The sequence below is a fragment of the Meleagris gallopavo genome, chromosome 22, assembly GCF_905368555.1.
Source record: "Meleagris gallopavo chromosome 22, MGAL_WU_HG_1.1, whole genome shotgun sequence".
Taxonomy (NCBI): Eukaryota; Metazoa; Chordata; class Aves; order Galliformes; family Phasianidae; genus Meleagris; species Meleagris gallopavo.
In genome coordinates this window covers 5,641,042-5,661,710 of record NC_139425.1, presented here as the reverse complement: position 1 = coordinate 5,661,710, position 20,669 = coordinate 5,641,042, and the positions used below count along the sequence as shown (strand labels likewise).

Here is a 20,669-nt window from a genome sequence, read left to right as displayed (position 1 = left end):
ATCGCCTCGACCTGCTGGCCACGCTTCTCTTGATGCAACCCCGGCCTGGGTGGGCCTTCTGGGCAGCAAGCACACCTTGCCACCTCACGCTGAATCTCTCCTCAGTTCACGCTAACAAATCCTTCTCCACGGGGCCGCTCTCAAGCCGTTCCCCGCCCAACCCGTATCCGTGCTCGAGATTGCCCCGACCCAAATGCAGGACCTTGCTCTCGGCCTCGGTGAACTTCCCGAGGACGCCATGGGCCCACCTCTAAGCGTGTCCAGGTCCCTCTGGATAGCGCCCCTTCCCTCTAACGTGTCACCTGCACCACTCAGCTTGGTATCGCCTGCAAACTTGATGAGGGTGCACACGATCCCACTGTCCACGCCGCCCATAGAGACGTTCAATGGCACCGGTCCCATCACCAGTCCCAGCACCCATCCCTGAGGAAGCCACTCCTCACCGCGCTCCGCTTGGACACTCAGCCGCTGACTGCAGCTCTGAGTGCCACCATCATCCAGCCACTTCCTCATCCAGCCCGTGCTCCATCCATCACTTGCTCTCCCCACACTCACTTGCTCTCAAACAACCGCCATGCCATCTTTCAGTATCTCCTGTTGCCATTCAGTTCCTCCATGCCGCTTTCACTGCGATTTGGCGCTTTTAAACACCTTCCAGGCTTCCTTCTGAAGTCTGGCAGCGTTTGCAAAGCTCGCTGTTAACGTGTCCCACTGCTGTGAGAAATCTTCCTAGCTCAAGCTCAAGCTCTGTCTTCCTCATCCTGCCCCAGGCAGAAGAACGAGAAGGCGTTCAGTGTTTAGGATAGGAGGTGCGTCTCCTTCCCTCGAGCGCCGCCTGCCTCATTTGTGGCTGGCTCCATGGGGAACGATTCCCCTGCTCAGATGTGAGGGAAGGGCCAGAGAGCGTGGCTGTGCGCTTCGAGCCTCTCATCGCCTAACGAGCCCGCTCTGAAGCACTTCTGTTCTTCTGCAGGGCATCACACGTCATAACATCCCGAGATGTTAGAGCGGGAGCTCATCTCGTCCAGCCGCCCCGCAAGGAAGAGGGACACCACAGCTCCATCAAGTCGCTCAGGGCCCGGGCCAGCCTGGCCTGGAAAGTCTCCGGGTGCTCCAATGCCTCCTTCTCCCCGTAACTCCGGCCAACTCCTGCTGTCAGGAGCTCCTGGCGCCTACGGAACACTCTCACAATCGCGCCCACAGCTGCACGTATCCCGCCGGCCAAGAGCACTCTCTGCTCTAGCAGTGCGATCCCTCCCCACGCCCGGCTGCCGAACCACTTCAGCACCGCGCTCTGCACTGAAAGGAACCCTCCTCCTTCCCCGCTCCCCCACGCTTCCCCATAACGAAGGTCCTTCCACACAAGGACCATCGAGTCCGACTCCAGGCTGCACACAGAACGCCCCAATTCAGACCCCCCGTCTGAGATCCTCGTCCCGACGCCTCTCCGACTCCGGCAGCTCAGCGCCGCGACCGCCGCCCCGGGCAGTCCGTCCCACGCCCGCCGCCCCGCAGCGAAGAGCCCTTTGCCGATCCCCAGCCGGACCTCTCCTTCGCTCCAGTAAGACAACGGCGGCAGGAGCGCTTCTCGGCCCGCAGGACGTTTATCAAAGCGCGCCGCAAGGCTCGCCTCACGGAGCGGCGCCCCCAGCACCGGGCCGCGCCTCGAGCCACGGCGCCGTCCCGCCCGACCCCTCGCGGACCTCCGCGCGCCCCGCACCGAACCCGCAGCGCCCGGCGACGCCGACGCGGACGGAGCCCAACGGACGCTCGCAGCTCTGCGCCTCTCCAGCTCTCCGCGCTCGCCAGCTCGCCAGCTCTCCGCGCTCTCCGCTCACCGCTCTCCGCCTCTCCGCCGCCCGGATGCGGGCCCTCAGCCGGAAGCGGCCCCGGCCCGGCCCCGCGCACGCGCGCTCCTCCGGCGCGGCGCTCGCCCCGCTTCCCGCCGTGCGCGGCGGCCATTGGCTGCGGGCGGCTCCTCCCCGCGCCTCGGGCGGCGCGGCCGGCGGGGCGACGCGGGGCTCGGGGCCGTGCGGGGCCGGCCGTGCGGGGCCGGAAAGCCCCGGGCCCCGCGCCGCCCGCCTGCGGGCCGCGCGATCGCCGCTAACGGCCGGCCCCGCTCGCCGCGTCGCGGAGCCGGCGGCGGCGGAGGAGCGGCGGCACGACGAGGAGGAGCGGGACGAGGACGACGACGAGGCCGAGGCGAGCCTGCGGACGGCCTTCAAGAAGCTGCGGGTGGACGCGGCGCGGTGAGTGGCGCGGGCCGGTGCGCGGCTGTCGGTCCGCGCTGGCGTCCCGTTCTTCGCAGCCTCGCGGCGAACGGCGGCGGGCGGAAAGGCGCCTTTCTCTGAGCGGCGTCCCGTAAGCGCCCGGCAGGCGCTTCAGCTCTCGTGCCGCTAATTAACGCTGCCTGACGAGCAGCAAAATACGGGCTCGCAGTTTGTTCCGTGTCCCAGTCGCTTGCGCTTGCGCTTCCGCACCAGACAAGGCATGGAGCACGCGCTTTGGGGAGGCACAGAAGGCAAGGAATGTCTGTCGGCTGCACTTCCAGGGGCAGAAGGGGCTTTTTGGTCATTGTGTGTGGGAAACTGAACGGGAAATCAGTCAGTAATCTCTCGTCCGCTGCTGAACCTCACCCCCTTCTCCACTGATCGCTCCTCAGCTTGCTGCTACGAGTTCCTCACTTTGCGTTTCACACGGGCGGGCAGGAGCCCGCCTTCACCAACTGCTGCCTGACAGAAGCAAGAGGAATCTCAGTGTACATTCCCTTCACGTGTCCTTTTGTTGCAAATAGGCGGCAGGAGGACCGGCAGCAGCAGCAGCAGCAGCAGGAGGACCAGGACGACGAGGCCGAGGAGGAGCGGAGCCTGTGGACGGCCTTCAAGAAGCTGCGGGTGGACGCGGCGCGGTGAGTGGCGCGGAGCGGTGCGCGGCTGTCGGTACCGCGGTCAGCAGAGACAGAGCGCTCTGACAGATCTCTGTCAGGTCCCGTTTCTCACCGCTGACTGCAGAGGAGCTCAGGGCCGCACACGGAGTCGTCGCAGCCCGGCACCGGAAGCCGCGGGGCCGAATCGGGATGCTGACACCGTGCGCTGCGGCACCGCTGTAACGCGGCACTCTCTCTTTCAGCAGATGGATCGCGGCTCAGCCTGTGGGCGACGGGACGGTTCTCACGGCGCCGAGGAGAAGAGCTGCAGATGGAGCCCAGCAACCGTCCGTCTGCTGCCAGGAAGCACGGAATGGGTAAAACACACCGTCAGCTGCACCCCACGTTTGTTCTGCTTTCGGTCACTTAAAACTTGCTCGCTGTTGCCAGTGAGAGTTCTCACGCAAGTGCTTCAGAGTACGTTTTCCTCGCCCCTCCACCGCAAACCTTCTCCCTTTCAGTCTCACACCTTTGCACCCTCCCCTGCCCACCTTCTGGGGTGCTGCGAAGTACCTGGATATTCAGTGCCGTGCTGCCACTAGCTCTGATATCCACGCTGTGCGCTGCAGTGCAGTATGGAATGACGGTGGCCAACACAAAGCACCTTCAGTAAAGTACAATTTATTAATCACCAAAGATCTGGGGGAAGTACCTTTCAAACAGGAGTGTTTGCACGTAGCTCTCCTCTGGGAGAAGCCCGTTTTCTGCAGACTCTTACACCGTTCCTGTCACAGTCTGTACACCAGCAGCCGTCTCGTTTCTCTAAGCAAAGAAAAACAAACCAAAAACCACATGACATGTCATTAGCTGCGCTATAGAGCTCTGTGAGCAATGGCACAGGTTCCGTATTTACCTACCTGTTCACCTCTTACGACCCTGCAGGTGTGAGAGGACCTCCGGAGGATCGGCCGGTCTCTCACGGCAGAGACGTTCCAGGTCTCCTGTCCTGTATCCTCCCAAGCTTATACACTGCAGCACAAAACACAAAACCCACTCAGACACAGCAAAGACTCCCATCGCTTCCAGTGTTTGTGCTACAGCAGAACACGGCACAGAGCACAGATAGAATTCTCACTTTGAGGCCAGCCATGACAGAAGAGCCACAGCTGAACCTCTGCAGGCTTCCAGCGCTGAAGGGCCGTTGGGGAAGTCACGGGACAACTGCCTCGCTCTGCCCTCAGCACTTCACTCTAACTCACACACCAGCCAAACCTCCTCGGATTTCCTTTCCTTATCCATGCCTAACAGATCCTCGTGTGGAACAGCCTCCTCGAGTCCGCCTGCATTCTACTCTGAGGAGGCCCACACTTCCGCGGACGATACAAACGTTGAGGACATAACAGGATACCTCGAACATTATTTATTTATTCCAAAGAAAATGTCTCCTATGGCTGAAATGATGTATTCCTAACTGAAAGCCATAGAGAGTCACGTAATCATAGAGTTTAGTTTTGTATTAAAAAGAACCGCTGTACATAGTTTCATACAATCACAGGATGGTTTGGTTTGCTTTGTTTTGGAAGGGACCTCTAAGACCATCTCGTTCCAACCCCCTGCTGCCGGAAGGGACACCTCCCTCTAGACCAGGCTGCTCACAGCCCCATCCAGCCTGGCCTCGAAGGCCTCCAAGGTGGGGACGTTCACAGCCTCACTGGGCAACCTGTCCCAGTGCCTCAGCAGCCTCACAGTAGGGAATTTCTTCCAAATGCCCGGTCTAAGCCTACACTCTTCCCGTTCAAAGCCATTTCCCCTCGTCCTGCCGCTACCCACCCTTATAACAAGTTCCCCCCCAGCTTTCCTGTAGACCCCCTTCAGTACTGGAGTGCTGCTATAAGGCCTCATCAGAGCCTTCTCTTCCCCAAGCTGAAGAGCCCCAGCTCTCTCACCCTGTCCTCCTAGGGGTGGTGCTCCAGCCCTCCGATCATCTGCGAGGACCTGCTCCAACAGCTCCACGTCCTCCTTGTGCTGAGGGCTCCACAACCAGACAGTGCTCTACGTGGGCTCTCACGAGAGCAGAGGGCCGCAATCGCCTCGACCTGCTGGCCACGCTTCTCTTGATGCAACCCAGGCCTGGGTGGGCCTTCTGGGCAGCAAGCACACCTTGCCACCTCACGCTGAATCTCTCCTCAGTTCACGCTAACAAATCCTTCTCCACGGGGCCGCTCTCAAGCCGTTCCCCGCCCAACCCGTATCCGTGCTCGAGATTGCCCCGACCCAAATGCAGGACCTTGCTCTCGGCCTCGGTGAACTTCCCGAGGACGCCATGGGCCCACCTCTAAGCGTGTCCAGGTCCCTCTGGATAGCGCCCCTTCCCTCTAACGTGTCACCTGCACCACTCAGCTTGGTATCGCCTGCAAACTTGATGAGGGTGCACACGATCCCACTGTCCACGCCGCCCATAGAGACGTTCAATGGCACCGGTCCCATCACCAGTCCCAGCACCCATCCCTGAGGAAGCCACTCCTCACCGCGCTCCGCTTGGACACTCAGCCGCTGACTGCAGCTCTGAGTGCCACCATCATCCAGCCACTTCCTCATCCAGCCCGTGCTCCATCCATCACTTGCTCTCCCCACACTCACTTGCTCTCAAACAACCGCCATGCCATCTTTCAGTATCTCCTGTTGCCATTCAGTTCCTCCATGCCGCTTTCACTGCGATTTGGCGCTTTTAAACACCTTCCAGGCTTCCTTCTGAAGTCTGGCAGCGTTTGCAAAGCTCGCTGTTAACGTGTCCCACTGCTGTGAGAAATCTTCCTAGCTCAAGCTCAAGCTCTGTCTTCCTCATCCTGCCCCAGGCAGAAGAACGAGAAGGCGTTCAGTGTTTAGGATAGGAGGTGCGTCTCCTTCCCTCGAGCGCCGCCTGCCTCATTTGTGGCTGGCTCCATGGGGAACGATTCCCCTGCTCAGATGTGAGGGAAGGGCCAGAGAGCGTGGCTGTGCGCTTCGAGCCTCTCATCGCCTAACGAGCCCGCTCTGAAGCACTTCTGTTCTTCTGCAGGGCATCACACGTCATAACATCCCGAGATGTTAGAGCGGGAGCTCATCTCGTCCAGCCGCCCCGCAAGGAAGAGGGACACCACAGCTCCATCAAGTCGCTCAGGGCCCGGGCCAGCCTGGCCTGGAAAGTCTCCGGGTGCTCCAATGCCTCCTTCTCCCCGTAACTCCGGCCAACTCCTGCTGTCAGGAGCTCCTGGCGCCTACGGAACACTCTCACAATCGCGCCCACAGCTGCACGTATCCCGCCGGCCAAGAGCACTCTCTGCTCTAGCAGTGCGATCCCTCCCCGCGCCCGGCTGCCGAACCACTTCAGCACCGCGCTCTGCACTGAAAGGAACCCTCCTCCTTCCCCGCTCCCCCACGCTTCCCCATAACGAAGGTCCTTCCACACAAGGACCATCGAGTCCGACTCCAGGCTGCACACAGAACGCCCCAATTCAGACCCCCCGTCTGAGATCCTCGTCCCGACGCCTCTCCGACTCCGGCAGCTCAGCGCCGCGACCGCCGCCCCGGGCAGTCCGTCCCACGCCCGCCGCCCCGCAGCGAAGAGCCCTTTGCCGATCCCCAGCCGGACCTCTCCTTCGCTCCAGTAAGACAACGGCGGCAGGAGCGCTTCTCGGCCCGCAGGACGTTTATCAAAGCGCGCCGCAAGGCTCGCCTCACGGAGCGGCGCCCCCAGCACCGGGCCGCGCCTCGAGCCACGGCGCCGTCCCGCCCGACCCCTCGCGGACCTCCGCGCGCCCCGCACCGAACCCGCAGCGCCCGGCGACGCCGACGCGGACGGAGCCCAACGGACGCTCGCAGCTCTGCGCCTCTCCAGCTCTCCGCGCTCGCCAGCTCGCCAGCTCTCCGCGCTCTCCGCTCACCGCTCTCCGCCTCTCCGCCGCCCGGATGCGGGCCCTCAGCCGGAAGCGGCCCCGGCCCGGCCCCGCGCACGCGCGCTCCTCCGGCGCGGCGCTCGCCCCGCTTCCCGCCGTGCGCGGCGGCCATTGGCTGCGGGCGGCTCCTCCCCGCGCCTCGGGCGGCGCGGCCGGCGGGGCGACGCGGGGCTCGGGGCCGTGCGGGGCCGGCCGTGCGGGGCCGGAAAGCCCCGGGCCCCGCGCCGCCCGCCTGCGGGCCGCGCGATCGCCGCTAACGGCCGGCCCCGCTCGCCGCGTCGCGGAGCCGGCGGCGGCGGAGGAGCGGCGGCACGACGAGGAGGAGCGGGACGAGGACGACGACGAGGCCGAGGCGAGCCTGCGGACGGCCTTCAAGAAGCTGCGGGTGGACGCGGCGCGGTGAGTGGCGCGGGCCGGTGCGCGGCTGTCGGTCCGCGCTGGCGTCCCGTTCTTCGCAGCCTCGCGGCGAACGGCGGCGGGCGGAAAGGCGCCTTTCTCTGAGCGGCGTCCCGTAAGCGCCCGGCAGGCGCTTCAGCTCTCGTGCCGCTAATTAACGCTGCCTGACGAGCAGCAAAATACGGGCTCGCAGTTTGTTCCGTGTCCCAGTCACTTGCGCTTGCGCTTGCGCTTCCGCACCAGACAAGGCATGGAGCACGCGCTTTGGGGAGGCACAGAAGGCAAGGAATGTCTGTCGGCTGCACTTCCAGGGGCAGAAGGGGCTTTTTGGTCATTGTGTGTGGGAAACTGAACGGGAAATCAGTCAGTAATCTCTCGTCCGCTGCTGAACCTCACCCCCTTCTCCACTGATCGCTCCTCAGCTTGCTGCTACGAGTTCCTCACTTTGCGTTTCACACGGGCGGGCAGGAGCCCGCCTTCACCAACTGCTGCCTGACAGAAGCAAGAGGAATCTCAGTGTACATTCCCTTCACGTGTCCTTTTGTTGCAAATAGGCGGCAGGAGGACCGGCAGCAGCAGCAGCAGCAGCAGGAGGACCAGGACGACGAGGCCGAGGAGGAGCGGAGCCTGTGGACGGCCTTCAAGAAGCTGCGGGTGGACGCGGCGCGGTGAGTGGCGCGGAGCGGTGCGCGGCTGTCGGTACCGCGGTCAGCAGAGACAGAGCGCTCTGACAGATCTCTGTCAGGTCCCGTTTCTCACCGCTGACTGCAGAGGAGCTCAGGGCCGCACACGGAGTCGTCGCAGCCCGGCACCGGAAGCCGCGGGGCCGAATCGGGATGCTGACACCGTGCGCTGCGGCACCGCTGTAACGCGGCACTCTCTCTTTCAGCAGATGGATCGCGGCTCAGCCTGTGGGCGACGGGACGGTTCTCACGGCGCCGAGGAGAAGAGCTGCAGATGGAGCCCAGCAACCGTCCGTCTGCTGCCAGGAAGCACGGAATGGGTAAAACACACCGTCAGCTGCACCCCACGTTTGTTCTGCTTTCGGTCACTTAAAACTTGCTCGCTGTTGCCAGTGAGAGTTCTCACGCAAGTGCTTCAGAGTACGTTTTCCTCGCCCCTCCACCGCAAACCTTCTCCCTTTCAGTCTCACACCTTTGCACCCTCCCCTGCCCACCTTCTGGGGTGCTGCGAAGTACCTGGATATTCAGTGCCGTGCTGCCACTAGCTCTGATATCCACGCTGTGCGCTGCAGTGCAGTATGGAATGACGGTGGCCAACACAAAGCACCTTCAGTAAAGTACAATTTATTAATCACCAAAGATCTGGGGGAAGTACCTTTCAAACAGGAGTGTTTGCACGTAGCTCTCCTCTGGGAGAAGCCCGTTTTCTGCAGACTCTTACACCGTTCCTGTCACAGTCTGTACACCAGCAGCCGTCTCGTTTCTCTAAGCAAAGAAAAACAAACCAAAAACCACATGACATGTCATTAGCTGCGCTATAGAGCTCTGTGAGCAATGGCACAGGTTCCGTATTTACCTACCTGTTCACCTCTTACGACCCTGCAGGTGTGAGAGGACCTCCGGAGGATCGGCCGGTCTCTCACGGCAGAGACGTTCCAGGTCTCCTGTCCTGTATCCTCCCAAGCTTATACACTGCAGCACAAAACACAAAACCCACTCAGACACAGCAAAGACTCCCATCGCTTCCAGTGTTTGTGCTACAGCAGAACACGGCACAGAGCACAGATAGAATTCTCACTTTGAGGCCAGCCATGACAGAAGAGCCACAGCTGAACCTCTGCAGGCTTCCAGCGCTGAAGGGCCGTTGGGGAAGTCACGGGACAACTGCCTCGCTCTGCCCTCAGCACTTCACTCTAACTCACACACCAGCCAAACCTCCTCGGATTTCCTTTCCTTATCCATGCCTAACAGATCCTCGTGTGGAACAGCCTCCTCGAGTCCGCCTGCATTCTACTCTGAGGAGGCCCACACTTCCGCGGACGATACAAACGTTGAGGACATAACAGGATACCTCGAACATTATTTATTTATTCCAAAGAAAATGTCTCCTATGGCTGAAATGATGTATTCCTAACTGAAAGCCATAGAGAGTCACGTAATCATAGAGTTTAGTTTTGTATTAAAAAGAACCGCTGTACATAGTTTCATACAATCACAGGATGGTTTGGTTTGCTTTGTTTTGGAAGGGACCTCTAAGACCATCTCGTTCCAACCCCCTGCTGCCGGAAGGGACACCTCCCTCTAGACCAGGCTGCTCACAGCCCCATCCAGCCTGGCCTCGAAGGCCTCCAAGGTGGGGACGTTCACAGCCTCACTGGGCAACCTGTCCCAGTGCCTCAGCAGCCTCACAGTAGGGAATTTCTTCCAAATGCCCGGTCTAAGCCTACACTCTTCCCGTTCAAAGCCATTTCCCCTCGTCCTGCCGCTACCCACCCTTATAACAAGTTCCCCCCCAGCTTTCCTGTAGACCCCCTTCAGTACTGGAGTGCTGCTATAAGGCCTCATCAGAGCCTTCTCTTCCCCAAGCTGAAGAGCCCCAGCTCTCTCACCCTGTCCTCCTAGGGGTGGTGCTCCAGCCCTCCGATCATCTGCGAGGACCTGCTCCAACAGCTCCACGTCCTCCTTGTGCTGAGGGCTCCACAACCAGACAGTGCTCTACGTGGGCTCTCACGAGAGCAGAGGGCCGCAATCGCCTCGACCTGCTGGCCACGCTTCTCTTGATGCAACCCAGGCCTGGGTGGGCCTTCTGGGCAGCAAGCACACCTTGCCACCTCACGCTGAATCTCTCCTCAGTAGACGCTAACAAATCCTTCTCCACGGGGCCGCTCTCAAGCCGTTCCCCGCCCAACCCGTATCCGTGCTCGAGATTGCCCCGACCCAAATGCAGGAACTTGCTCGCCTCCTCGGTGAACTTCCCGAGGACGCCATGGGCCCACCTCTAAGCGTGTCCAGGTCCCTCTGGATAGCGCCCCTTCCCTCTAACGTGTCACCTGCACCACTCAGCTTGGTATCGCCTGCAAACTTGATGAGGGTGCACCCGATCCCACTGTCCACGCCGCCCATAGAGACGTTCAATGGCACCGGTCCCATCACCAGTCCCAGCACCCATCCCTGAGGCCTCCCACAGCCGTGATCCAGGCTGACGAGCCATTCACCCCCGCATCCCGCCCCCCTCCACTCTCACCCCAACCCGCCCACAGCCGCCACCCGCCCCGGACTTTCCACCGCCCTCCTTGCCTTAAACACCGGCTCCTTCTGCCGCGGTTTCGCGCGGAAGCTCCCTCGAGTCCCAGCCGCCGCCTCCCCCCCGCCCGCCACCCGGACGGCCCGGAGAGCCCCCGGCGCGCCCCAGGCTGCCGGGCGACCCGCTCCAGTGGCGCAGCTGCGCCTTCGGCCTCCTCCGCTCGCCCTCCGCCCGTGCGGGCCCAGCCAACCCCCGGAAGAGCGCTCTCCCGGCGCCGCCCCCGGGCAGCCCTCGGCCTCCCCGGCCCGGCGGGGCCGGGGCCGCTCCCGGGCCGGCCTGCGGCGAAAGCCCGGCCCGCCCGCCGCGCACGCGCTACGCCCCGCGCCTCGCAGCGGCGCCCCGCGGCCCGACAACGACGGCACGAAGGACTCCCTCAAGCTCCACGGGTTCGCGGCCGCGTCGTCCGCGCCGCCCTTCAGCCCCGCGAACCGCGCGCGCCTCCTGAGCGGCGCCCGAACGCCCCGGCGCCCCACGCCCGCGCCCCGCAGCACCCATCCCCAGCGTTCCTGTCCCAGCGCAGCGCTTCCGCCCGAAAGGATAAGCACGCCGGGCCGCAGGAGCGCCGCACCCGGCGGCGTCGGGCCGCGGGACCGCCCCCCGAACCCCACCCCCCCCACGCGCCCACGCTGCCGCCCCGCTTCCGCGCAGCGCCGCCTCCCCTCCGCTAAAGTCTCGTCCCCACGGCCTGGAAGCGGCGGGACCGGCCGCGCCGCGCGCGGCGCGCGCGGGGGAGCGGGCGGCCCCCGGCCGGGGCCGGCGGGCGGGGTCGGCCGTCGGCCGGCGGAGCGGCCGCAGCCGGCAGTCCCGTTCCGCCGCCGGCCGCACCGGCGCGAGCGGCCCAACGGGGACGGGACGGACACGCGGCGGCACCGCGACGCCTTCACGCGGGACGCGGCCGTGGGCGCGGGCGTCCGGGCGGGCGCGGCCCCGCCGCCGCCGCGGGAGTTACCCGAGCCCCAGGTTCGCTTCGTCCTAACTGCTGTGCAGAATCTCGCAGTTGCTTCCGCACCCCGCCTTCCTACCAACGTGCCCACTTGGGGCCGATCGTATCGGCCGGCTTTGTCGTGTGGCTGAGGAAAGTAATCTGCCCAAAACACCAAGTCTTTACACGCGGGAGTCCTTCACGTTTCACACCCGGGAGACCGTTCAACTCACACTCCTGACAGTCTAACAGCCTCCGTTCTTGCAAAGGAACAAACCAACCGCAGCAAGGCGACGGGCAAGGAAGCCTTCCGCCCCAGAGGGTGGGGGCCGGGGTGGCGGCCACGGGGCGTCCGTCCGCCCCAACTTACATCGCCAACCCCACCGCACGCAAGACCAGCCCGGGTTTCGCACCGGCACGGAAGCCCATGAGCCACCATGCGAAGGCACGCGGACTCTCGTTCAGCGAGGCGGGCACGGCACGCGGTCTCCTCCAAAACTCAAAGCCAAACCGTTCTCCTCTGCACGATGTAAACAGCCTCCCCCCCTGCTTTCTTGGCACAAATGCGCTCATTGAGGCTCACGATCTCAATATTTTTCCGCTCCACGAAAATTTCCTAACTAACCTGATCCTCATGGTTAAGTTGTATTAGCCTCATAGTTATAATCACGTGTGTGCGTGAAGGATAACCCAACCCTCGAGACAATCCCCAACGGGGTCACACAGTTTGCCTAGCCTCCCGGGGCGTTCTCAGACCTTCCCGTCTCACAGCTACAGAGGATTTCTCAAAGCAACCAAACCTCTTAGCCATTCCTGCCGCACATTAAAATTCCCCTTCCTGTAACCCTCAGTGGTGGATCCAGAGGCCTCTCTCCCAGAGACGTCTCTCCCTGTCTCCAGTTCCCCCACACACCTGCCCAAGCTCCTCCTCCGTGTTGGGTCACAACACGCAGGCCAGAAGAACCATCGCTCGCCTGCGCAGCCGGAACCCAGGCCGGTGGGCCTTGGGGAGCAGGAACGCCCTCGCTCTCCCTCAGCCCAAACTTCCACGCCGCCAACCTTCCGCCCCTATCCTGCCAACCGACCTGAGGACTCTCTCGCCGGATTCATGGCCCACTCGCGTCAAGTCCTCGATACCCCTTTATTCAGAATGTTATGCTGAAATGATGACAAGAACCTGCACGCCATAGAGTTTTAACTCATACATCACACATTGGGTGCTTGGTCCTGACATTCACCCTGCGGCCGACACTCACAGCATCCCATCCAGCCTGCCCATCTCCCCTGCTCAACAACCGCCATGCCACTCAGACCTATGAATTCCTCCAGCTTCACCTTCGTTAAACCTCCTCCTTGAACCACCTTTCAAGCTCCCTCCCCTCTGGAATCGTACTAAGTCTTTTCCTCTCCTCCCAGAAGACCCAAGCTTCATGTTTAGGGGTGCTCCCCCCTCGCCCCGAGGCTGCTCCAAACACCCCTGCTGTGTGAGGAACCAGAGGCTCGTGGCTCGAGCAGCCAACCCGCTGCCTGTTCTTGATCCAATCCGGGACGGGAGATCCCCGCCCCAAGAACCCCATCAGCTACCCCAGCCTCTAAAGTCCCGGCCCATCCTCTTCCCCGAACCCAATGCGGACTCTGCCCTGGAACCTCACAAGCGCCACCAGTGCAGTCCGGAAGCCCTTCTCTAACGTCCCCCCGCTGACCACTGCAACGGCGAAGGACCTTCCCTCCCAGCCCCCAAGAGCTCAGGCCGTCCAACCAGCCACACCCCAAAGCCCCCCCCTGGTCCGCGACCTCTGCCGGCTTGGGGCCCCCCCCGCATCCTCCCACCCCTCCCCCCCCCAGACCTTTGCCTCCACCGCCTCTCTCATACGCGCAGCCTTCGGTTCGCCGCTTGCCCCCGCAGGGCCTCAACCTCCTCCCACTGGACTGCGCCGCGAACGGCCCCGCGGGAAACCAGAGCTCAGTCTGCTTCCGCCCCGCGGACGCTCGTGTGTCGCCTTCCGCTCGACGCCGCGGGCCCTCCGGACCACGGAGGTCCCGCCGCGCTGTCGGGGGCCGCGCTTCCTCGAGCCCCATATCCCTCGCCCCCTGCCCTCGCTGCGGCCCCGCAAACCCGGTTGCGGGGCTCGTCCGAGCCCCGCACGGAGGCCCCCACCGCTCAGGCCGGCCCCTGCCTGGGGTCGGGGGCCAGCCCTCCGAAGGCAACCGCTCAGACACCGGGCGCCTCGGACCATCAGAAGCTGCGTACGCGGCGCTAGAGGGCGCTGCCAGCGGTGCGTCCTGGCCCCGTTGGAACCTTCCAGAAACGCGGCGGGAAAGGCGCCTTCCTCTCCGTCCCCAACGCCCACGAAGCTTCACTCAGGCCTATATCCTGACGACACAAATTCGACCCGCAGCTTCCTGTCCCGCCTGCCTGCCCGCTCCGCACGCAGGCGGAACACCGCTGCGGGAGCCGAGCCCCCGTCGGCAGCCTTGCAGCAGGCCTTCATCGTGGAAACAACGGGCACAGCCTTCTCGGCCGCGAGATCCCCCCACAGCCTCCCTACGCGGCGCCCCAGCTCCCCCGCGCTCACAGGCGCCCCCCCCCTTCCCATCGCGGCCTCCAGAACGAGTCCGCGATCCCGGCGACGGAATCGCAGTCTGCCCCAAGCCGCCCGAGGAGTCGCACTCGCCGGCAGCCCGCCACCGTCCGCCTCAGCGCGGGGGGCCCTAGCGGACGCGGCCGGCGGCCGGCGTCGTCCCGCGGCGCACGCCTCCAGTCCTGGCCGGCCGGCTCGAGATCGGCCGCCCCACGGGCCGTCGGCGCCGGCCCGGGCCGGGGCCGTCGGTGCCGAACCCGGCCCGGCCCCCGAGCGGGCCCTCGCCACGGGGCTCCGCTCGCCGCTCGGGCGGCGGCGCCCGGCGCCGAGGAGGCTCGAGCCGCGCACGCGGCGCCTGCGGACCGAAGGTGGACGCGCGCGGCTGCCCCGGTGGCGCTTGGTCCTTCGCCGCTCTTGCCAGTGGGTCCACGCGGGCCGGAAGCGCCTCGCCTCCGACCGCTCCGGCCTCACCTGGCCCTCACCCCCCCTCGGGGCAGGCCGGGTTCTTCCGTGCGCCATCGCTTGCCCGCTCGCGCTGCAGGCAGTAGGATGAGGGGCCAAGCAAGAACCGTGGTCATTAATGCAAAGGTTGGGGGTGTTAAACAGAGGTGCGCGTATTCTCCGTGGACCTCGCAGCCTCTCACTGTTCTTCAAGCTGCCAGCACGTTCGTTTCTTAGCAAACCCAGGAGCCTGCTCATTACTGCCTAAGAGCAGGGAACATGGCACAGTTCCCTATTCCTTGTTCATAGGGCCGAGGGCAGGCTCGGAGCAGGGCCAGGACTACGGGGACGGCGGTTCCCTAACTCGGTGAAACCGCGGGAGCCAGAACCCCGGCCACCCCCACGTCCAGTTTTTACAGAGCAGGCCAGCCGAGATGCCTTAGGCCGCCACAGAGTCCACGAACCTGCAGGCCCGCTGGGCCGTTGGAAAGTCACGGGCCATGCGCCCGCTGAACCGACACTCTACTCAGCAGCGATCCGGTCCTTGGCAGGCTACGGCCGGGGAAGCCTTGGAGCCCGCTGCTCTTTGGAGGAGCCAGCAATTGGAATACAAGTTGCATCAACCTCGCTTTTTGTTCAAGGAAAACGTCTCCTTGCAGAGTTCCAGAAGCTGGACGTATCTATTTTTTTACAAACGCTTCTCTTCAGTCCAGAGTTTGGTCTCTGGAGGCTCTGCAAAGTCCTACCCAGGCCGAGTGCTCCCCCTCGATACCAGCGCTGCCAGCAAGGCCTGCGGCCCCAAGGCTCATAAAGACTTGAACCTGTCCAGGTCGCCTCAAAGGAGTTCTTCAAGCCCGTCTAGCACCCCTTTCCTTAAAGCTTTCCCCTGCCCGTACCACCCTACAGTCTCTCCCAGCTCCTAACCCCTTCAGTGAGTCTGCTATAGGCCTACAGCCCCCTTCCGAATAAGCCCCTTTTCACCCTTCCCTAGGGGTGAGCCTCCGGACAGCTCTACGCCCAACTTCCACGTTCCTGCCTGTCTCCAGCTACACTGACCTAACAAAACCACAAAAAAGGCTCCCCCCCTGTTTGGCACCCACGACAACCACGGGTTTTCCTTCTGGGCACAGCACACCGCACCTCGCGTTCCCGCCTGAGCCGTGAATCGCCTGCCCCGCCCTTATATCACCAACCCACACAACCTACCTCCTCGAGATTCCTCCATGCAACAGTCCGGTGAAACCCCGACCCGGCTTCTCTCTGAGGTCCACGGCCTCGGACGCAACCTCAACATCCTCCAATCTTGTATCCTGCAAATGTCATGCCTCATCTATCCTACAAGCCTAGAGCCGTAATCATGTTCAGTACATCAGAACCCTCTGAGAAGTTCTCACCCGTGGGCTCCCTGTTGGAGACTCTGAGCCACATCTTCCACCCCCTTGCTCCAATCACTTCCTCCACATGCTCTCACACCGCCTGCACTCGTATCTGGTTGCGTTCAAGGCCTTCATCGTTAAACCTCCAGTTCCTTCTAAGTTAGGCATTTCAACCCGTTAAGGCCACTCTTGATCAGCCTTACCCTCGCCTGCCTACCCCCAAAGTTCACAGCTTCCTGTGCCGTAGAGTGGTCCTCTAGGCCCACAGGCATTTTTCCTCCTGGACCCAGCTCACTCACCCTGTTGAAGGGTGGCTGCCGCCCTCCACCTCCACCGCTCAGCCCGCTCAGTACTCCTTGTCTGGCCAACCACAGCACTATCCATAGAGCGGGCTCATCCCTCGCCGCGCCCCCAGGAGGCAACCCAGTTTCCTCGGCGGGCACCCTGCCACCTGAATCTCCTGGGTCCCAATCCCTCCTTCTCCACGGGCCCCCCCGTCCCCGCCAGCTCTCGGACGGAACCCCATCCGCCTGCCGTTCCGCCGCAAACCTCGCCAGGGCCCCCCCTCCGGGCTCCGACCCTGAACCCCCTCCCATAGGACCGTCTCCCTCAGCTACGCTTCCCAACGATGGTCACACAAGCCCATCAGTCCGCCCATAGACCAACCCATCCCCCCATGAGACCCACCGACCCCACTCTCCACCCGCTCGAGCCCAAAGCCCGCAGCCGCCCCCGCCCCCACCAGGCCCTTCCCCCCCGGACCTCCCTTCCTCTAGACAACCGCATGAGCCTTCTCCCCCAGACCTTCCCAGCCAGCTCCATCACAAGCGCCCCCAGCACTGGCGCCCACCCCGCTCTTCTCCGGGCCCTCGGCCTCCGGCCGCCACGCATGAAGAACCCTGTCGCCGACTCGGCGAGCCTAACGGGCCCGGGAAGCTCTGGTTCCCATCTCCCGTCCCCAGCCGTTTCCCCCTTGCTGCCCGTCCCCCCCGCCGCTTTGGGGAGGGCCCTCAGCGGAAGCGGCCCCGCCCCCATCGGCAAGGCCCCCGGCGGGCCTCGCCCTTGCCGCCGGCCGGGAGCAGGCTCTGGTTCGGGCCCCCTCGCCCACCGCGGAGGAGGGGGGCCGTGGGACGGCCCGGCTGGGGCCGGAAAGCTCCGGGCCCCGCCCCCTGCGCGGGCCCCGCGAAACCGCCCCCCCCCGCCCCCTCCGGCTCGACCCTCCCTCCCCGACCGGCCGCCGGGGCCCGGAGACCGCGGCCACGGGGGCCGAGCACGGCAGTGGCCCGGCGAGCCGCGACGCCTTTCAAGACCCTCGCGTGACGCGCCCTTCCCCGGCCCCTACGGTCCTCGCGCGTCCCCTTCCACCACCGGCCAAACGGCGCCCCGAGAAGCCTTCCCTCGCTGCCCCAAGCGCCCGCCCGCCTGCTCCGTGCCCGCCCGCCGGCACAGCCCAAACGGGCCCCCGCAGTCCTTCCCCCCAGCGCTCGCGGCCTTCCGACCGCAGGCTCGAGCACGCGCAGGGGGCACAAAGGCCGGGGCGCCCCCCGGGCGCGGGCCCGGCCCCTCGCGACCTGGGGCCCCGCACCAACCCCGCGCCCGCGAACCCCCCCGACCCACGATCGCAGCCTCGCTCCTGCTACCCCTCCCAGCTCCCCCCGCGCTAGCCGCCCCCCTCCCCTCCGCCGCGAGCGGGCCCAGTCACCAGGGCCCCCCGGCGCACGCGCGCCTCCGCGCGGCGCCCCGCTTCCCGCCGGCGGGGCCTTGGCCGGGGGCCCCCGCGAGGCGGCGCGGCGGCCGGGGAGCGGCTGGGGCCGGCGTGCGGGCCGGGGCGGGCCGGAGCCCGGCCGCGCCTGCGGACCGCGGCGATCGCCGCACGGGCCCGCCTGCCGTCGCGCGGGCGGCGGGCGCGGAGACTGGCAGGAGCGAGGAGACGGAGCGGCGGCCGCGACGAGCCGAAGCCGCGGGGCCGTCGGAGCGGGGGCGGGCGGCTGCGCAGTGGCCGCGGCGGCCTCTCTTCGCGTCGTCCGCGGTCGCGGGGGCGGAAGGGTTCCGAGGCCGGGAGAAAGCGCGCTCCTCAGACGTCCGCTATGCCGGGCCTCGGGTAAAACACCCGCAGCGAAAATACGTCGCTTGCGTTCGTTCCACGCCTTGCCTTCCCCTGGAGCCGGCAAGGTTCAGTCGTTTGGGGGCCACACAAAAGCTTTCGTTTAGTCAACTTTTGCACTTGGAAACTAGGGGGTCCAATACCTCGTTCGTCCCTTCTCCACTGAGCTCTCAGTTCCCTTTTGGGTTTTCCATGCGTTGGAGCGGGCCAACCCAACACCTTCAGAAAGCAAAGAATTCAAATTGGGTGTTCCTTTCAAAAGGGCGAGAGCACCCGGGAGAGCCGGAGCGACGCAAACGGCCGTGAACCGTAACCGAGCCGTGCGGTTCTTGCGGAGGGCCGGTGCGCGGCTGTTCAGTTAGCGGGCGCAGAGAGCCGTAGCCTGTCAGGTTCCGTTTTCCACCTGTCAACTTAGCCGCCGCGGGGAGAGGCCCGGACCGGGGCCGCCCGGCGAAGGCCTGACCTCCTCGGCACCTCTTCCAGCTTTCCTTCAGCACAAGACGCCACTGAGGCACGGGATTCCCGGCGCCCCAGTAGAATGCAGTGAGCAGAACCGTCCGCGATGCCAGGAATACCCTTGAGGCCACCATACAGGGCCCCGGTACCTCTGCGCTTCCAGCAGCTTTGGGGACGGGAGAAGCTCGCCCTCCCTAAAACTTCTCCTCCCCCACCACAACCTCCCATTCCCTTTCCCTCCTGCCAACTTCTGGGTTGAAGTACCGGCTCTCAGTCGCCCCTTGCTCTGTGCGGAGGCCACTTCGCAACACAAGCAATCAGTGAGACAAAGATACCAAACTTTTAATTTTTCCAAAGATTTGTCGTCCTCTGGCAAAGGTTTCCTACTTACCCTAAGTCCGTATCATAGCTTACGTTTTTTAAAAAGAACACACCAGCACCATACAGATGCTGGCTATGATTTTAGCAATGGACCCTTACATATTTTCCCCTTCCCTCGAAGGCCCAGGTCGAGACCCCGGTTCCCGCCCTCCGGCTGAGAGGCCCCCGTCCGTACGTCAAGCTTCAGGGCAAAAACCCACTCCTCAGCAACATCACAAAGGGGTTTTCCTCCAGCCCCAAGACCCCCCTTTCCCGTTAAGCTTCCTCTGCCGCCGACAAGCCTTATAAACTCCGCCAGCCTTAGGACCCCTTCATAACGCTCAAGGCCTCCGAGCCTTCTTCCCCAACTAAAGCCGCCCGCCTCCTACACCCTGTTCCTGGGGGGCCCCAGCCTCCGATCATCTGGGACCTGCCAACAGCTCCCGACCTCTTTTGAGGGCCACACCCGACGTGAAAAGGTGCCTAAGAACATGGCCGATTTATTCTCCAAGCTTTTAGCAACCTTATTAGGGGTTTTTGGGCCAAGAAGTTTGCCTAGGCCTCTTCTCTTCAAACCGCAAAAAACCTCTCCCCGTTCAAGCGTCCCCCCCCCATCCCCCCGTGCCCCCCCACCCAAAGGCACCCTTGCCCCAGCCCCATGGGTTCCAACGCCATGGCCCACCTCAAGCTTTCGCCCTCTTAGCACCCTTCCTTTAAACCTCCCCCCACCTTGTACCGCCTAAACTTTAGGTTCCCCGGCCCCCGTTCAGCCCCCTAGATGAGTTCAGGCCCTCACCTCCTATACAAGCAAAGCCCCTCCCTGAGGACCCCTCCCACCCCCTCCGCTGGGCCCCTCCACGCCTGCCTCTGAGGCCCACAGCCACTCCTTAGCCTCTGTCCCACCTGCAGTGGGCTCCACACTCACTTGCCTCCACCCCCACTTTCCGTTTCCTCTTGCCATCAGCCCTTCGCCCCCACCACCTCAGGCCTTTAACACTTCCGGCCCTTCCTTCCTCGGACTCCGCTTTCAAAGCCCCCCCAACGTGTCCCTGCCTAAAACTTGCACTGACCTCGCTCTCCCTGCCAAGTCGAGGGAAAAGGCTCCCAGTGTTTAGACGGAAGTCTTTCTCCAGCCCCCCTGGCTCTGCCTCCGGGGAACATCCCCGCTCCAGAGCAAAGGGCCGTGGGGCCCGGCGCCCTTCGAGCCCTCCCGCCAAAGACCCGCTCTGACCACATCGTTGTTTTAGGCATCCCCGTCATACTCCAATCTTGGGGCCTTCCCATCCTCCAAAGGGCCCCAACCCATCCTTCAAGTCCCCAGCTCGCACCTGGCCTTGAGTTTCCGGCTCATCCTGCTTTCCTAACCCCCACCTTGTCGGAAGCTCGGTTTGCAGGATTCTCCAACCCCCACACTGCCTATCCGCGCCAAAGGGCCCTTTCCTGCCTCAGGCAGACCAGGCGGCGTTGCGAGCTTCCCCGCGCCTCGCCCTTGTACCTTCCTCTTCCGTCCCCCGCTCCCAAGTAGGCGGCCTAAGACCAGGCGCCGACTCAGGCCTCACACTAACAGCCCCTTAAACCCCCTCTGAACTCCCACTCCCTTTCGGACCTCCGCCCCCCGCACCGGCCCCCCCCTCCATCGCCCCGCCCGCCCCCCGGAAGAAGCCCTGCCGATCCCCCATCCCCCTCCTTCCCCAAACACCGCGCAGGAGCCTCTGCCCCCCCAACGTCCAAAAAAGCGCCCAAGCTCAGCCACCCGGCCCCAGCACCGCGCCCTCAGCCCGCCCGTCCCCGCCCCTCCGCCCCTCCCGCCCACCCACCCGCCCCGCCCCCCGGCCGCCGCCCCCACCCCGCCCTCCTCCCCGCCCTCCCTCCCTCCCGCCAACCTCTCCCCCGCTCTCCGACCCACCGCCCCCGCCCCCGGACGGCCCCTCGCAGGCCCGGCCGCCCCGCCTCCCTGCCCCCCG

At 64.3% G+C, this 20,669-nt stretch overlaps 2 protein-coding genes and 1 long non-coding RNA gene across 9 annotated transcripts; 2 read left to right on the top strand and 1 right to left on the bottom strand.

The window, feature by feature from the left end:
• Positions 1–999: 999 nt before the first annotated feature.
• On the top strand, positions 1,000–4,415 carry LOC146542958 (uncharacterized). Of its 4 annotated transcripts, none has more exons than XR_014887746.1 (5): positions 1,000–2,249; positions 2,795–2,908; positions 3,130–3,243; positions 3,388–3,874; positions 4,175–4,328. XR_014887746.1 is itself a non-coding variant. In XM_085241619.1 (5 exons), the coding sequence occupies exons 1-5, from the start codon at positions 1,000–1,002 to the stop codon at positions 4,335–4,337; spliced, it is 1,707 nt and encodes a 568-aa protein (XP_085097745.1). In that variant the 3' UTR covers positions 4,338–4,415. The 4 variants fall into 4 exon arrangements, 3 of the variants coding, with proteins under 3 accessions (XP_085097745.1, XP_085097744.1, XP_085097743.1); XM_085241619.1 differs by having other exon boundaries at positions 3,809–3,874; positions 4,175–4,415; XM_085241618.1 differs by lacking the exon at positions 4,175–4,328 and having other exon boundaries at positions 3,133–3,243; positions 3,388–3,895.
• Positions 4,416–4,829: 414 nt separating this feature from the next.
• Positions 4,830–9,372, top strand: LOC104916132 (uncharacterized). Of its 4 annotated transcripts, none has more exons than XR_014887748.1 (5): positions 4,830–7,200; positions 7,752–7,865; positions 8,087–8,200; positions 8,345–8,831; positions 9,132–9,285. XR_014887748.1 is itself a non-coding variant. In XM_085241625.1 (5 exons), the coding sequence occupies exons 1-5, from the start codon at positions 5,951–5,953 to the stop codon at positions 9,292–9,294; spliced, it is 1,707 nt and encodes a 568-aa protein (XP_085097751.1). In that variant the 5' UTR covers positions 4,830–5,950; the 3' UTR covers positions 9,295–9,372. The 4 variants fall into 4 exon arrangements, 3 of the variants coding, with proteins under 3 accessions (XP_085097751.1, XP_085097750.1, XP_085097749.1); XM_085241625.1 differs by having other exon boundaries at positions 8,766–8,831; positions 9,132–9,372; XM_085241624.1 differs by lacking the exon at positions 9,132–9,285 and having other exon boundaries at positions 8,090–8,200; positions 8,345–8,852.
• Positions 8,034–10,034, bottom strand: LOC146542957 (uncharacterized). Its single transcript, XR_014887749.1, has 4 exons — positions 9,770–10,034; positions 8,741–8,852; positions 8,536–8,645; positions 8,034–8,179 (listed from the first exon to the last, which is right to left on the bottom strand). It is a non-coding gene; the product is annotated as an uncharacterized LOC146542957 (long non-coding RNA).
• Between the last annotated feature and the right edge of the window lie 10,635 nt (positions 10,035–20,669).